Raw genomic sequence first — 17,242 nt, forward strand, 5'->3', positions numbered from 1 at the left:
TTCCCCATACCAGTCAGCCATGAGCAGGAAGTGAAGATTTACCTTCCCATCAAGCTGTCACCTTCTTTCCTCGCTTTTCCACACCATCCCATGGAAGTCTTGTATCAATATAAACTTCAGGTGAAGCAGATGGTCGATAGGAAAATCATGAAGCCCTTCTTGGTGTGAGAGCCTCTCCAGGAGAAAAGTTAGTTAAAAACATCTAGCAAATAGAGGTTCAGTGAGGATCCTGAACACTGAACGGGCCAAAACACTCTAATTTTCCTTCTTTAGCCTTATAACAATTCTACTCCCACACTGCTCTCTGTTTAGCTCCCTGCAGCAAACCCCACTTTTTGTCGATAAAGTCATGTACTCTTTTCCTTTCTCCAGAGATGCCATGCTCCTATCCTCAAGGGTTCTTCCCCCCCTCCCCCACCCTTTCCCTTTCTATCTTCCTCTCTCATGTCTTTTTGTTATCTTGTTCTTTGATCACATGCCTGTATTCCTGGGGCATTTGCTGTTCACTTGGCTGTGCATCATGAAAGTTCACTGGATTTTTGAACTGTTGATAGTCTTGTGTAATTGTGAGAAGAGGCAACCGAGATGCACTTTTTCCCTGGTCTTTCACAAGCTTTGGTCCTTAGTTAACCTGGGATAAACGGTCTCCCTATGTCTTGGCTGGAAAAATGGATTTTATTTGGTTTTACTTGAGTTGTAAAAAAAGTCTACATGTTTTTCATTTTACTTCTGACGGTCCATTGTGAGACATAATAGAAGTTTGAAATGTACTTTGAGATTCTCAGCTGAAAAAGTTATAGGAGTGTTGTTGCTGAGTTTGGTTGGGTTTTGGGTTTTTTTTTATAGTGTTACTGCATAGCTAAGCTAGTACTGCTCACTTTGTTACAGGAAATAATCCTGTGGTGAATTGTGTGGCCTGAGCCTGGTGAAGCTTTTCTTAAGTCTTTTTACAAGGCCATGTAGCGATAGGACCAAGGGGTAATGGCTTTAAACTGAAAGAGGGTAAGTTTAGGTTAGATATAAGGAAGAAATTCTTCACTGTGAGGGTGGTGAGGCACTGGAACAGGTTGGCCAGAGAACTTGTGGATGTCCCATCCCTGGAAGTGTTCAGGGCCAGGTTGGATGAGGCTTTTGAGCAACCTGGTCTAGTGGAAGGGGGTTTGGAACTAGATGATCTTTAAGGTCCCTTCCAACCCAAACCATTCTATGATTCTATGTCAAATCAATGTAGTTGATTTGAGCAATGGCTTTTGGTCTTTTGAGTAGAATATCACCTTTCTGTAAGTTTAATTTCTCTGTAATAGAGACACAAGTGTGTATTTTCTTCAGTTACTATGTCTTTGCCTCTTTGCTTTCATTATAGGTCATCTCTTTGCAGCCTGGATTTTTAAGCCTGGAAATTTATGATCTCTGTTTGAGATTTCTGGGACCAATTACAGCCATGTGTCTGATGTGCATGAGTTGGAGGTGGATCTCACTGATGAGATACAGTCTTATGGAAGTCAAATGTTTCTAAAACCTAATGTGGTAGGATATATTTCCCTGCCCACAGAGAGGAAGCAGCACCAAGATAGGTCTTAGGATTAAGCACCCAGAGCAGGACATGGATACAGAGCCCTCAAGGAAGAACGTATGAATCATTCTTTTCCTTTCTCCTTGCCCCTTCTCTTTTTAATCTAGCTTGAGATTGACAAGTCTCTTGTCATTACCACTTGAGTCCTGGGTTTTCAGTGGCTTCCCTGGTGGAGTAAATATTTCAAGTACATGAAGCTGAAGCTGCAAGCAGCATCTCCTATTGTTATATTTGTGTGAGTATTACAGTTGGCAGGTTGGAGCACTCTTAAGTACTAACTGATAATGTTCATCTTGTATTGAAAAAAAACAGGACTGATAATTACAGAAGAAAACCTATTTAAAAACCCCTGCCTATTTTCTGGCTTGCTGTGTAAACTTTGGTAGACTGTATGAAAGATGTCAGGACCATAATTGCCAGCTTTAGCAGTGAGTTCTCTGGAGAATCTCCACTTACCCTTCTGTAAAACGTTAATGAATTTCTAGATAACTTTTTTGACAGGCTGTGGCAATTAACTCATATTTGTAAAGCTCTTTGAGATTCCTGATTGCAGGACTAATATGTTTTTTCATCTCCCACTGCCTATGGGCACATGAAACACATCTGAAAGAGTGATATATGTCTGCATTAATTCAGACGTGGTAGCTCAGTCCATAAATTTTCTTTTGACAGAGGAACTGACTCCCTCACACTTACTGTATTAATCGGATGGTATTTTGCCACTCGGAGCTCTATGTGTCCTCTGTCTAGGACTATGGATATCTCAAAGTTCAAGCTCAATAGTATAGCAGTCACAACTTGCCTATTAGACAGTTCCTGCCTGAATTCTCTCCTAGTTATCGTACAGGAAATGAACGGTGAAATTCTAGAAAGGTGTCTTCACAAGCAAATGGAAGAATATTCTGAATTGTACGTACTTCTAGCTGTTGCTGTCGGACAGACAACTGGTAGCTACACCCTGGGAGAAGATGGGAAGAAGATTTGCTTCTGCTCCTCAGAAAGTTGAGCTAAGAGCTAAGCTAAGCTTTTAAATCTGCTCACCTTTAAGTGTTTCTGGCCCACTGTGGAATCCTTTTCTTCAAAGTTCTTTAAGGAAAAAAAAAAAAATCCCACTTACGATGATACTCTGAAGCCTCAATGTTTTATGTCTCTTAAATTCATATTAAAAAAAGATCCTATAAATAATTGTTGTCAGGGACCATTGATAACATTTCTGTATTTTGGCAAAGTGTCCATTGTCTTTTCCTAGTCCTGTCATTCAGAAGGAATAATCACTTCCCTCACTAGAAATCTCTGTTTGTAATAAATCTGTGCCAAGATGTCCTTAGACAGGCTCCTGTGATTCAATGCTAACAGTCCTAGTATTCTGTCTAGCAATGTTTCACAAAAAAGAAATGCGTATAACATTTTACAGGAGAATATTTTCCCTTTTACCAGGTCTTCCCTCCACTTAAATTGATTCCAAAGAAACTCACTCTTATTCCACACAGTATGATGCAGGTGAGCGTTATTTCTTGTGAACAAATGAGAATTTTTCACTTTTTTCACTCCCCTTCACCTATTGCTTCCTTTCCTCCTCAGTATTGGTATATTTGAGGAGAGGTGTGCAACAGGCAACTGAAGACATTAATTCCCTAAACGCCAGGGTTTACATTCACTAACTCAGGTATGTTTGTTTTCCTCAGTGAACAGCTGGTGTTTTATTTAAATATATTTCATGTGATGTCAGAAGGTGGTTAGTGAGGACACAGGAAAAGTTACTGTTTTTTCACAGGTATCTTTCCATTATATTTTTTTTCTGTCTCATCCTTTCCGTTCTGCTTGGATAGAATGGTAATGGTTTGTCTTGGTTGCCCTGACCTTGAATAGTTGGCCTTGGAAAAAGCTCCTATTAATAGTATATTTGTTCTCATGTTGTACTGTGACAGCTAAGGGGAAAAGGTAGTTATAAAACCACTGTTTCAGTTTAACTTGTTTCCCATTGTAAACAAGAGTTGAGGCTGTTACAACTTGGATGGGAAGCTGCCATTTCTCCATAGGTTGTTCTTTTTTCTTGCTTTCTGGCGCCCTCAGGGGGATATTGTTAAAGGCAATATTCAATCCATGAGAGAAGTCAACAGGAATCAAAGAGCTTTAAAAGAAATCTAAGTGTGTTTTGTCAGCAGTTACCAGCATTGTACAGGTGACAGTTTGGAAACGGTAAGCCAGCGTGGCAATATAACCACCTACTCAATGGCTCCTGGAGATGTAGTGGCTAAACCTTCCCCGCACGGCAGAAAACAGCTGAGACCTTAACCAGGATATGGACATTTTGTTTCAGAAGTAGAACTATAGACTTCTTCAGGCTGTTTAGTTCACTTATAGGTCTCAAAGCTTAGTTGTTGCTTTATTTTTGCAGGATCAAGTTGAATTAGAAGTTCAGTTAAGAGCAATAAAAATTCATGTACCTGCCACAAAACTTGCAGCAGCCCCTGAGGTAGGTATTGTAGCTGATAGGGAAAACTTCTGTTGGCCAGACATTGAGGAGGATTCTTACCCTAATAGGCTTCTGCAATGAATAATTTACTGCGGGTTTAAACCCTGAGGTAGGTGTTTACTTGAGCGATACAATCAGCAAAAAGAACTTCTTCAGTTCTCTAATTCAGTAATTCTAGCATGCTAAAGGAAGTACTACTACTAGCTTATGAAACAGAAGAAACAGCCTTGTCCAGCTGTTCAGGCTAGCTGCTTTAGTCCTGTTCACCTAATGCAAGGAATTCAAGTGTTGTAAGGGGCTAGGGCTCTGCACTTAACTGCAGTTAGGGTCTGGGAAATGACTGAGTGTGCAGGGGAGGGCAGCAGAGAAATACCAGTGAGGAGGAGCCTAGAATTGCCAAAACACAAATGCCTGGAGTAGCAGTACTGACCTCAGTTGTGTTTTAGCTCACGAATGCATGGTACTTTTGGAAATTCCTTTGTAGAAATTTGGAATGCTGTCATATGCATTTGTGGTGGGAAGAGGGTAGGATCTTTTCACTGAAGTTAGTAATTTAATCAAGGAAGAGGAGGGTTTGTTTTGTATTTTAAAAGGACCACAGAGAATATACTACTGGTAATAAGTTTACGATGCGCGTATCGTCATTCCCCTTCCACTCCAATTTTTAACCATTCATGTTCAATTTCTAATGGCGTATAATGTGACCTAATGATTTGTCTGCTGTTTGTATTGAGGATTGAGGATAGAAGTCCACGATACAGGAAATCTAAGATGACTTCCATTTTGTGTTGCGTTTGCATGGCAAGGTTTTGGTAGCGGTGGGGGTTGCAGGGGTGGCTTTTGCGAGAAGTTGCTAGAAGCTTTCCCTGTGTCCAATACAAACCCGCTGCTGGCCAAGGCCGAATCAGTCAGTGACAGTGGTAGCACCTCTGTGATAACACATTGAAGAAGGGGAGCGGGGGAAAGGACACACAGTATTTGCAGCCGGAGAGAGGAGTGAGAATGTGAAAACAACTGCGGACACCAAGGTCAGTGCAGAAGGAGGGGGAGGAGGTGCGCCAGGCGCCGGAGCAGAGGTTCCCCTGCAGCCCGTGGTGAAGACCATGGGGAGGCCGGCTGTGCCCATGGAGCTCCACGCTGGAGCAGATCTCCACCTGCAGCCTGGGGAGGACCCCATGCTGGACCAGGGGGATGCCCGAAGGAGGCCGTGACGCCGTGGGCAGCCTGCACTGGAGCAGACTCCTGGCAGGACCTGTGGCCCCATGGGGAGAGGAGCCCAGGCTGGAGCAGGTTTGCTGGCAGGACTTGCGACCCGTGGGGTGACCCAGGCTGGAGCAGCCTGTTCCTGAAGGGCTGCACCCCGTGGCAGGGATCCAGGCTTGAGCAGTTTGTAAAGAACTGTAGCCTGTGGGAAGGACTCATGTCGGAGAAGTCCATGGAGAGCTGTCTCCCATGGGAGGGACCCCACGCTGGAGCAGGGAAGAGTGTGAGTCTGCCCATTGAGGAGGAAGGAGCGGAAGAAACAACGTATGATGAACTGACCACAAACCTCATTCCCCGTCCCCCTGCGCTGCTCAGGAGGAGGAGGGAGAGAAATCGGGAGCAAAGTTGAGCCCAGGAAGAAGTGGGGAGGGGGGGGAAGGTGTTTTAAGATTTGGTTTTATTCCTCATTATCCTACTCTGATTTTGATTGGCAATAAATTAAACTAATTTCCCCAAGTTGAGCCTGTTTTGCCCGTGATGGTAATTGCTGACAGATCTCGCCCTGTCCCCATCTCGACCCACAAGCTTCTTGTTATATTTTCTCTCCCCTGTCCAGCTGAGGAGGGAGAGTGATAGAGCAGCTTTGGGGGGCATCTAGCCAAGGTCAACCCACCACACAATTTCTGTGGTGACAATATTCTTCCTTTGCAGATGCCAGTTCTTCATGGTGGGGCTGAACAGCATGCTGACTCCGTTTTCCTTTGGTAACGCTAACCCCAAACTGATACTCCAGTGAGCAAGAGAGATGTTCTAGACCTTGTTCCTCGACACATGGAGGTACAGAGCAAATCACCAAGAATGGGTTGCAGACCCGGTGCTGTGGCTGAAAGCATCAGGACATGGGGCAAGCAGCATTTAGGATTCTTAACTGAGCAGATGAGCCTTGAAGACTTTATGGTTCAAGTGCTATCTTCCCAGTCAATTATAGTTAGTATATGAAGTTAGGGCATCTCATGCTCTTTCCATCTTTTCTCTCTCAAAGTCTTCAAAACATGGAAGCCTTTGCAGAAGATTTTGCATAAAACTTTTGACTCTGTAATGATATTGCTGTAATTTTCTTTACCTACGATACGTATGGCCCAGATGGAGATGCTCAAGATTGTGTACCACTAGAAAGTTCTGTATGCGGTATGGGGAGCAGCAACGTCTGAACAGATGAAATCACATCTGTGCTAGAAGATCTCATCGTTAGAAACAGAATCCAAGGAAAATGGGATTTTTCTGTTTCTACACGTGTCACTTTACCTCCTTACTAAAACTAGTCACTTAATGCAAGGACTGTCACTGTAGTGACAGCTGTGCTATATCTCTTAACAGGTTTCCGTTCAGCTCACATCAAAGAATAATGTCGCTATGATCATACCTATGAAAGCAGCAGGTAGAACTAGTATTAAGGTAACGGTGCAGTGTCTGAACGCATCTCCTGGACAGTTTGAAGGAAACCATACTGAACTGTCGGATGAAGTGCAAATCCTGTTAAGTGCCGGCTCATGCTCGTGAGAGAGATAGGTGTATTTCGAGTGGAAGAAACTTGCAGGTAGTATGCATGGACAGATGCATCCAAAAAGCTTCCTTCCAGGTGTACGTGTTGGGCATACCTGTATAAAGAGGTTTACACCTCCTTTTGTTCATGTCTGTTTTTTCTGTTGACCGGTAACAGGTTTTCTTTTACTCCTGACTTACAGCTGTCATTAATCCAGATTTTTTAAAAAATTCTCTATGTGGTAATTTCTTTTTGTTCTGCCTGTAGGTATTTGATAAGTTGCTGCTATTCTCTGCTGTGTTTTCCACTGAACAAGTTTTGATGTCCATGAATTCTTAACTCAAGCTGTACACAAACAGGTAGACAAAGAAAGGAACATCTGGAATGTAAAGACAATTTATGATGTGTTTCTCTCCTGTTAGTGCGTGAAGCTGTCTGTCAGCTTATTTTTCCCATCCTAAGATATTCAGCAGAGACTTGTGGACTTCCTGCTGCATGACTGAGAATTTGAGGCATGCTCGGTTTCAAATTTCTGTCTAAAAAGGCTGTATTAAGTGTAGTTCAACGCAGAGCATAAAATGGTAGTCAAATTTTAAAGGGATAGGTCTGTACTGGTGAAACTTTCACTGCGAGCATTGACAGATGGAGCAACATGATTAATCTGAGAAAATGAACTCTAGACCTATAAAGCAGATCTCTTGCATGTAGGTAGGTCTTAGACAGTGTCTGCTTATGTAATTCTTTTTGGCTGGTAGGTTTATACTCTGCATTTCTGGGGAATCTCCTGGGTTACTTCACAGCCTCCAGATGTGTATTGGAGTGACTGCTGCGCAGGGCTGCATCTGCCCATTACATTCAGTTTAACAAATTCGTTCAGGAAAGTGTGCTTTCATGGTGCTCAGGCTGTCGGCATGAGGCTGAAGCCGTAGGCTGTCATGGTTTAACCCCAGCTGGCAGCTCAGCACCACGCAGCCGCTCGCTCGCTCCCCCACAGTGCGACAGGGGAGAGAATTGGAAGAGTAAAAGTCAGAAAAGTCATGGGTTGAGACAAAGACAGTTTAACAGGTAAAGCAAAAGCCACACACGCAAGCAAATCAAAAGAAGGAATTCATTCACCACTTCCCATTGGCAGGCAGGTGTTCAGCCATCTCCAGGAAAGCAGGGCTCCATCACGTGTCATGGTTACTTGAGAAGACAAACGCCATCTCTCCGAATGTGCCCCCTTCCTTCTTCTTCCCCCAGCTTTATATACTGAGCATGATGTCGCATGGTCTGGAATATCCCTTTGGTCAGCTGTCCCGTCTGGGCCCCCTCCCAGCTTCTTGTGCACCCCCAGCCCCCTCGCTGGTGGGGTGGGAAGCAGAAAAGGCCTTGACTCTGTGTAACCCCTGCTCAACAATAAGGAAAACATCCCTGGATTATCAGTGCTGTTTTCAGCACAAATCCAAAATGTAGCCCCATACTAGCTACTACGTAGAAAATTAACTCTATCCCAGCCAAAACCAGCACATAGACTTAACACCATAACCTGATCTGCTACGGTTGAACCTGTGAGTTGGTAGTTCAGTGTGATCTTGAACTAGAAGAACTTCAAGAGCAGCATCCTGAATACATGGTTGATTGTCAGGGAAAAGAGCAATAGCTGCCGATGTTTCTTGTCACGTTAGTGGCTGCCGGGCTGCATCTGCCCATTACATTCAGTTTAACAAATTCGTTCAGGAAAGTGTGCTTTCATGGTGCTCAGGCTGTCGGCATGAGGCTGAAGCCGTAGGCTGTCATGGTTTAACCCCAGCTGGCAGCTCAGCACCACGCAGCCGCTCGCTCGCTCCCCCACAGTGCGACAGGGGAGAGAATTGGAAGAGTAAAAGTCAGAAAAGTCATGGGTTGAGACAAAGACAGTTTAACAGGTAAAGCAAAAGCCACACACGCAAGCAAATCAAAAGAAGGAATTCATTCACCACTTCCCATTGGCAGGCAGGTGTTCAGCCATCTCCAGGAAAGCAGGGCTCCATCACGTGTCATGGTTACTTGAGAAGACAAACGCCATCTCTCCGAATGTGCCCCCTTCCTTCTTCTTCCCCCAGCTTTATATACTGAGCATGATGTCGCATGGTCTGGAATATCCCTTTGGTCAGCTGTCCCGTCTGGGCCCCCTCCCAGCTTCTTGTGCACCCCCAGCCCCCTCGCTGGTGGGGTGGGAAGCAGAAAAGGCCTTGACTCTGTGTAACCCCTGCTCAACAATAAGGAAAACATCCCTGGATTATCAGTGCTGTTTTCAGCACAAATCCAAAATGTAGCCCCATACTAGCTACTACGTAGAAAATTAACTCTATCCCAGCCAAAACCAGCACATAGACTTAACACCATAACCTGATCTGCTACGGTTGAACCTGTGAGTTGGTAGTTCAGTGTGATCTTGAACTAGAAGAACTTCAAGAGCAGCATCCTGAATACATGGTTGATTGTCAGGGAAAAGAGCAATAGCTGCCGATGTTTCTTGTCACGTTAGTGGCTGCCGCTTTGAGTTAAACGAACTGCCAGACTATCAAAGAGTAACAGACCTCTTTCACTTTGTTCTTCACTAAGGGAAGGGGCTGAATCTGTGAGCTTTTAAGTCTTGCAGTGTTACCTGACTCTTCTGTCCTTGAGGAATGTGATCGAGTTCTCCTGAGAGCTGGAGCCATCACAGACATTGCAGTGTTGGAAGTGACTTCTTGAGAAGCCTTTGGAGTCAGACAGACAATTGTAATGGAGCAGTCTGCTGCGAGAATGCTTTTGGTTTGAATGTTGGCAAGTATTAGAGGGTTTAAAATAGTTCGTAGTAGCCTAACGTTTTGTTACTACAGAGGATAATAGTTTTGAGAAGTGATCATCAAATCTGGTCAAAGTGATTCAGCAAGTACATTTTTGGGTACAAGAAAGAGATTAGGAAACTGGAGAGAATCCAGCAGAGACCCACAAAGAAGTGTCTAGAGCACAAGATGTATTAGGAGAGGCTCAGGGTGTTGGGTTTGTTTAGCCTGGGAGAAGGGAAAGGGGGTTTCTAATTGCACTGGGTAGTAGAGAAAGTGAAATTACACTCCTCTTGGAGGTGCACAGTGAAAGGACAAGAGGTGGTGGTGACAAGTTGCAGCAAGGAAATTTTAAAATTTAAAATGGAGACTAGGCCAAAAAAAATTCACCCTGAAGTTGGGGTAAGCACTGCAACTTCATCCTTGGAAGTTTTTAAAACTCAGCTGGACAAGATCCCTTGGAATCTGATCCAAGTTTGAAGCTAGCCCTACTTTGAACTGAGGATTGGTTTAGAGACCCACAGAGATATTTTCAAGCTGTTTTTTCCATAATTCTGTGCTTACTATTTCTTCTTGACCAGTGTAGTCACAGGATGCTTGTCCATCTGCATTGTCTATATTAATGAATCTGAAGTGATGATGGAGATTTTTGTCTACCTAGTAAAAATTAATTTGGTTCTATCTGGATTTTAAAATACTCGGAAGCCAACTGTTCTACCCCAGACTACATTGTTGAGCTGGAAAGAGTAGAAAAACAAGGAGACAGGATTCTGCTGTCAGGAATCACAACTGGTGCAGCAGTCATAAAAGTCCGGATACAAAAATCAACCTACAAGGTGAATATTTACTGCAAAATTCCATCTTTATATAAAGATGGCTATTTTAGGTAAACTGCATTTTTAGCTACATGCATGTAAAGTATGCACTTTTTTGTGGCACTTACTTAATCTTTTGTAGCTTTGCCTTTCATGGCAAGCATTCTGATGCTTTTCAGCAAAAGAATACATATCCGTTCCTAAAGTTCAGGTAACCATTTTTTAGTAAGTGAAATTTGAGAGTATATTTAAATCATCTATATTCACAAGTTTTCCATCCTGCTGTGTTACAGGCACAGCTAAGATGGCCACAAGTAACAGATGAGAGAAAAAAATCTCTGTATTGCCATGTTTAGCAATGTTGTTTGGATTATGAATTTTGCTGTTTCCCCTCCTAAATATTGAGCATATGGAGTGGATTTTTTTCTTGTTGGTTATCTTTCACATAGCAATAGAACAATAAAAGTAAGTGTGTCATTGAAAAAATTCCAGCCTGGGACTTAGGACAGATGTACAATGGAACTTAGGGGAGATGTACAATATTGAGCAGATAGAGATGTGAAGAAAGCTGTTGCTGGCCCTCACCTTCCTGTGAGGGAAGGTGAGAGCACTTCCAGAGGCCCACTAACACTGGGGGTCTGCTCTTGCCTAGCCACTAAACAGTACCAGCAATCTCCCTCACTCTAGCCCAAGCCCCAACTCCAAAACTGAAAATGTCCTGCAACTGCTCTCACACAGAAGGTACCAGGATTGAACTGCTGGATACTCAGCAGCTCGTAAAGAGCCTGACCAGCACTGGGGCTCTGTGCTTGCCTAACCTGCTGATGCTTTCTCTCACTTATGGCCTCATTCGAGCCAGAGCCCAGGTTCATGTGAGAGAAAACCTCCAATGAAATCTCCAACACAGAACGAGTCAGGACCAAGAGCTGTTGGTAGCCCTCACCTTCCCTTATTCTTCCCATACTCTTCACAGCCCCACCAACACTGGGGCTCTGCGATTGTTCCAACACCTAGAAGTCAACGTCACTAGAGCCCAGGAAGCAAAAGTACAGCCATCAGCAGAAGTTCCCACATGGAAGTGTCCGGGAGTGAATGCTGTTGCTGGCCATCACCTTCCATTGTCAGATCTTACATGGCCTAACAATCACTGGGGCTCTGTGCTTGCCTAGCCTCTAAATGGTACCAACACTCTCTCTAGCCAGAGCCCAGCTCTGATATTAAGAACAACCAGCAACTCCTCTCACACGAATGCCAGGACGGATTGCTGTTGCTGATCTTCACCTTCCCTTAGAAGCACTTTCACAGCCACAGAAACCCTGGGGCTTTGAACTTTCTTAGCCTCTTCACTGCTCCAACCATCTCTTTCTCCTAGGAAGAGCCCGGCTCCAAAGCTGAAAACATCCAGGTACTGCTCAGAAAAGATCCCAGGATGGATTGCTGTTTCTTACACTCACCTTCCCTTGGCAGCCCTTCCCCAGCCTAAACAACACTGGGGGCTCTTTGCTTTTGTAGCATCCTAAGGGCCACAATAATCTCTTTCTTACTAGGCAGAGCCCGGCTCTAAGTGTTGGACAAAGTCCAATGACTGCTCTGACAAGGAAGGTGCCAGGAATGAACGCTCTTGCTGGCCCTCACCTTCCCTTGGCAGAACTTTCACAGCCCCACCAACACTGGGGCCCTGCTCTTGCTTAGACTCGGAACGACCACAACACTCTGTTTCTCCTACATTGAACAATGCAATTATACTGATTTGTTCTGTTAGGTTTGGTGGTGGTAGGATTAGTAGTAGTATGGTATAATGTGGAGGTCTGTTAGAGATGTTCTCTTGCCTTTGGGTTTTGTGTGGATGTGATGTGGATTGGTAATGTACCTTGTTGGGTTAATAGTAGTATGAATAGGGTGTATAATTAGTTAATATAGTAGAAATTTTGATTAAAATAATCGCGAAGGCAGATAGGTTGAATAACGTGATTATAATGGTTAGTTCTGCTATTGGGTTTGATGGTGGCAGTGCTATATTTATGTGATTAGGTAGTAGTTATTAGGTGTCTCTAAGGGCTGTTAACCTTGTGTTAGGTGGAGGATTCATAGAATCACAGAATAGTTTGCGTTGGAAGAGACCATTCAAGGCCATCTAGTCCAACACCCCTGCAGTGAGCAGGGGCATCTTCCACTGGAGCAGGTTGCTCAGAGCCCCGTCCAGCCTGGCCCTGTTTCCAGGGATGGGGCATCCACCACCTCTCTTGGCAACCTGGGCCAGTGTTTCACCACCCCCATTGTAAAAAATTTCTTCTTTATATCTAGTTTAAATCTACCTTATTTTAGTTTAAAACCATCAGCCCTTGTCTTATGGCAACAGGCCCTGCTAAAAAGCCTGTCCCCATCTTTCCTGTAGGCCCCCTTTAAGTTCTGGCCAGCTGCACAAAGGTCTCCCCGGAGCTTCTCTGCTCCAGGCTGAGCCCCCCCAGCTCTCCCAGCCTGTCCTCCCAGCAGAGCTGTTCCGGCCCTCAGAGCGTTGCTGGGGCCTCCTCTGGCCCCGCTCCAGCAGGTCCATGTCTCTCCCATGCCGAGGGCTCCAGAGCTGGACGCAGCACTGCAGGGGGTCTCCCCAGAGCGGGGCAGAGGGGCAGAATCCCTTCCCTCGCCCTGCTGGCCACGCGGCTTTGGGAGCAGCCCAGGACACAGTTGGCCTTCTGGGCTGCGAGGGCATGTTGCCGGCTCGTGTCCAGCTTTTTGTCCACCAGTACCCCCCAGTCCTTCTCCACGAGGCTGCTCTCCATCCCTTCATTCCCCAGCCTGTGCCGATAATGGGGGTTGCCCTGATCCAGGTGCAGGACCCTGCACTTGGCCTTGTTGAACCTCATGAGGGTCACGGAGGCCCATCCCTCGAGCTTGTCCAGGTCCCTCTAGATGGCATCCCGTCCCTCAGGTGTGCCAGCTGCACCACTCAGCTTGGGGTCATCAGCAAATTTGCTGAGGGGGCACTCACTCCCATTAATTGGACTAATGTACATCAGGATGTATTTGTTTTGTTGTTTGTTTTTTTTTTTCCCTTGACATTTCAATACATCCAGCCCTCTTCTGGAATGACGTGCACAACTTACCCCAACGTACCAAACAAAGCATAAAATGCTCTGTGCAAAATCCACTTGTTAAATAAATATTTGACAATCTGGCTTCCACCAGTTTGGACAAACACTCCTCCCCTGGCTAGGAGTATCAGAATTACAAAGGGCTGTTGTAAACATATCTACTGTAATGGAAGAGATGGTTAATGCTATTTCAGCCTTAGAGGTAAAACAGACCTCTCAGGTAGCCCTGCAAAACAGAGTGGCATTAAATTATGTGCCCATCACTCAGGAAAGGTACATGTATACACCACTTGCTGTACAGATGTGGACCAAGATCAGAGACTAGAAAGGGATGTACATAAAATTTGAGGTAAACTTCAAATAATGCATGAAATTCCTGAAAAACAAAACCAAAAAAAACCTCCAAACTTTTAAACTGCTGTGGTTGACTCCCAGACATGAAAAGAATGGTTAGGGAAAAAACGCTTAAGACAGCATTGAAGTGTAATTTGTTAGGGTTATTAAGTTTGATGGTTATGTATGCATTAGTTAGTTGAACTTAAGTTGCAGCCAGCTGGTATGTAAAAAGATAGAACAAGGCGTAACGCAAGCAGAGGCCAGTTAGTGGACACCCTTGCATTCTAAACTCCTTCTCAGAGGGGAGTCTAGGTGTGGCTGGATCCAATCTTAGTCCCAGACTTGGTCTGTGATTTATGTCAAAAGGATTATATATGCACAATCAATCCTTTTTATCACTTAGCTAAGATAGCCAAGTTTAGCATGCTTACTTTAGTAAGTTCAGTCACTTGCCGAGAATCTGTTGTGGCCAGGAATCTCTCAACCTCAAGGAGTCACCTTGAGCGGCATCCCTACTCAATGGGAGATGCTCACATGCAGCCCGCTCTCTCAAAGAGCTCTCGGGCTGCTCACTATTTATGGGGGTGATTGACTTAATGGTCATATTTACATACCGACTCCAGATGGTAGTTTGTTAAACATCTGGGTTGAGTTGGACATTGACCAGCACCATGGTTAGGTGGGTGCATTGCTCTATATTAGCCCTTGCCTATTGTGATCGGTCTCCCCTGAATGCACTTTGAGCCAGATGCAGCCATCACACCCCACCACCAGTCATTATCACTTGAGCAGGGTTATAGGAAAAGGGCAGGGCAGGGAGCACACCCTCACACGCTCGAGTTTCTTTTCGCCTTCACCAAGCTTTGCCAATGCCCAGGCGGTTCCCTGCTGCACTCTAGTGTGCCCTGGGGCCTTTTCCAGGTGAAACAGAGGGTGCAACCAGCAGCAGCAAAGGTTGGGGTGAGGCGGTGAAGAATCCTGGCTTGGAAACATTAGTCTGGTAACAAAAATCCTGGTGTTCACTGCAGGATGTCTCAGCTGACACCACCCTGCTGTTGAGTGGGGCCCAGCACCTGGCCAGACCAGGGCATGCACTGCCACAGGAACACAGCACAGCCACAGCCTGTGAACGGCCACTGCCTTCCTGCCCAAAGCCGAAGGCAGAAATCAGCCCCTCTCACCACTTGCAGCTCCTCATTGTGCTCCCTCGTCCCCCACAGGCAAAGGGCAAATTGATGCCCAACATGCAGCCACAGTGGCATTTATTTATGGCTGGAAAAATCTTGTACTAGGGCTTGGAGCCGATGCAAGGTACCAGGCCTTCCAGGCCCTTCTTTCCCTCTTCATTTGTTTTATTGATTATGTAGTGATTTCTTTTACCAACTGTACGCCCATCAGCCGCTTCTGAAGGCGGCCAGGTGCCTCCAGGACTTCCTGGTAAAAGAAAGGCAGGCTTCTCTCACGGTCATTTTATTACAAAATCCTCAGTACCTCAACACACCTCAACCCTTAACAGAGCAACCAGAAAGAACAGAAACACAGCAATTAATTAACTGCTCACCAAGATACAACGGGGCTTCCTAGAGAACAAGCATCAACAGGGACCACCCCTGCCCCACCTAGAAAAGAAGCAGCTCTAACAAACCGCTCTCAAAAGGAGTCTGGTTTTGTCACTAGAGCGAGCTCCTTCCCACAGATGTTTCAGCAAGGCAGGCAGCACTCGAAGGAGAGGGGCCCTGAGGTTTACCGTGTTTGAAAAGACTGCAGCAGGCAAAGAGCCATTTGGCTGAACGGAGTCCAGAAGGCAGCACAGATGCCAGAAATGCTGCGGAGCTGCACCTCGCACAAACAAGCTCCTCTGTGTGTTAAAACACATTCGTATCACAGGTGCACTAGCACTGTGTCTGCCATGGAGTGAGGGGTCTCTGCTCCAAACAGGCAGACAAGGGGGGGTGGGGTTTTTTGGTTTGCTTGTTTCTTTTTTAAAAGGTAGAAGACAACACATCACTGCTGTTGAAGTGCTTGATTCCCTCCTGGCAGGGCTGAAGCAAAGCCCCAGGCAGCGCTTTGCAGGGGTGACCATTGCTGATCCCAACACACCTGCTGTTCTGGGTGGGTTAACATTTGTTCTTTCCTGAGCTCTGGGTGCTGGTGGCATTTGACTTTGCTCAGTTCTTTTTGGTCTTGGGTGTGTCATACTTTCTCTTACTCGAGTACCACAGCAGCAGCGGGATCCCGATAGAGGGCAGGGTCATGACGCCAAAAGCTGCCCAATCCAGCTAGAAGGAGAAGTTGTTAGAAAGAAGTCAAAACAAATCATGTATACAAGTCTTATAACCATCAGATCTTCTACTCTCAATGCATCTGGCTCAAATCCCACAGTGCCAGCTCCTTCACAGAGGTAGCTGGAATGAAAACTCGCTCTTTCTGCCATACTCTTCTGGACAACTGATACGGATTAATTGCAATCCACGTTCATGTTTTCCAGGCGACTGTACTGCAAACCAAATGCACCACAAACTGGCAAAAAGCCACTGTGCTGGGTTGCCCAGTTGCTGCAGTGCAATTTCAATTACCGATTGAAAGGTACTTACAAAGTGAGGGGAGAACCTCCTGTCAAACTCACGCTGAGCCAAGATTCCTCCCTGCCCAGGAGCACTAGTGAAACCAACCTGGAAAAGTTATGGGGAAAAAGATAGTATTTGCCACTTTTCCTTCTTGCAACAGAGCCTGTGCAGCATAAGAGTGCAGGGACATGCATCATCCCCTAACAGCAGCTCAAAGAGCACAGTCGGGTGTATCTGTTGTCCAGTTTGGGCAAGGATCCTATAAATTGTCAACTCACCACAACCTGTCCACCCTCCTGTGCCAGGTACGTGATGGTGGCAGAGGTGAAGTTGAAGTAACCAGCTTTGAGAGGCCGCAGAACCACAGTGTGGGACACATTACTCGCTCTGAGCGCCGTAAGTTAAGGAAACCAGTTGCATTTCAAAGAAAAGCAAGGAGATGGGTAAAGAGCCTTGAACCAGGTGGAAAAGTCACTCCTGATGACAGATCTGAGTCCTCTGCCATTACAGACATCCAGACCCACCCAAGGCTGATCCCGCTGCTCCTGCTTCCCAGGCAGGTGAATTGCACAGGGACCTGGCCCTGTTTGCAAGGAACTTTTTTACACAGCACCTTCAAGGAAAACAGAGGTTTGCATTCAATACCCTGCCCAGGGTCTGGCATGCTGGCATTTCAGTAACAATGAAAGAAGACAGGAGAGCGACAGGATGCTTAGGGGTAAGAAGGAGTGTTGGAAGAAATTTCAAAACATTAAAAGATACGGTGCGATCCTGTCCCATTTGACATTGAGCATCCCAGAGACAATGCCAAAATCTTCTGGGGGGCAAGAGTCATCTGACAGACC

General features: G+C 45.5%; 1 protein-coding gene across 1 annotated transcript in view; it reads right to left on the reverse strand.

Moving 5' to 3' along the window:
- Nucleotides 1–15,884: 15,884 nt before the first annotated feature.
- Nucleotides 15,885–17,242, reverse strand: part of SSR2 (signal sequence receptor, beta (translocon-associated protein beta)) — a 2,119-nt gene continuing 761 nt past the window's right edge. Inside the window, exons 3-6 of the mRNA XM_010281769.1 lie at nt 17,160–17,241; nt 16,676–16,784; nt 16,425–16,502; nt 15,885–16,109 (exon numbers count right to left, since the gene is read on the reverse strand). Of these exons, the coding sequence (XP_010280071.1) occupies nt 15,999–16,109; nt 16,425–16,502; nt 16,676–16,784; nt 17,160–17,241 (380 nt within the window). The 3' untranslated portion in view covers nt 15,885–15,998. The remainder of the gene's footprint in view (nt 16,110–16,424; nt 16,503–16,675; nt 16,785–17,159; nt 17,242) is intronic.

The sequence above is a fragment of the Phaethon lepturus genome, unplaced genomic scaffold (assembly GCF_000687285.1).
Source record: "Phaethon lepturus isolate BGI_N335 unplaced genomic scaffold, ASM68728v1 scaffold1192, whole genome shotgun sequence".
Taxonomy (NCBI): domain Eukaryota; kingdom Metazoa; phylum Chordata; class Aves; order Phaethontiformes; family Phaethontidae; genus Phaethon; species Phaethon lepturus.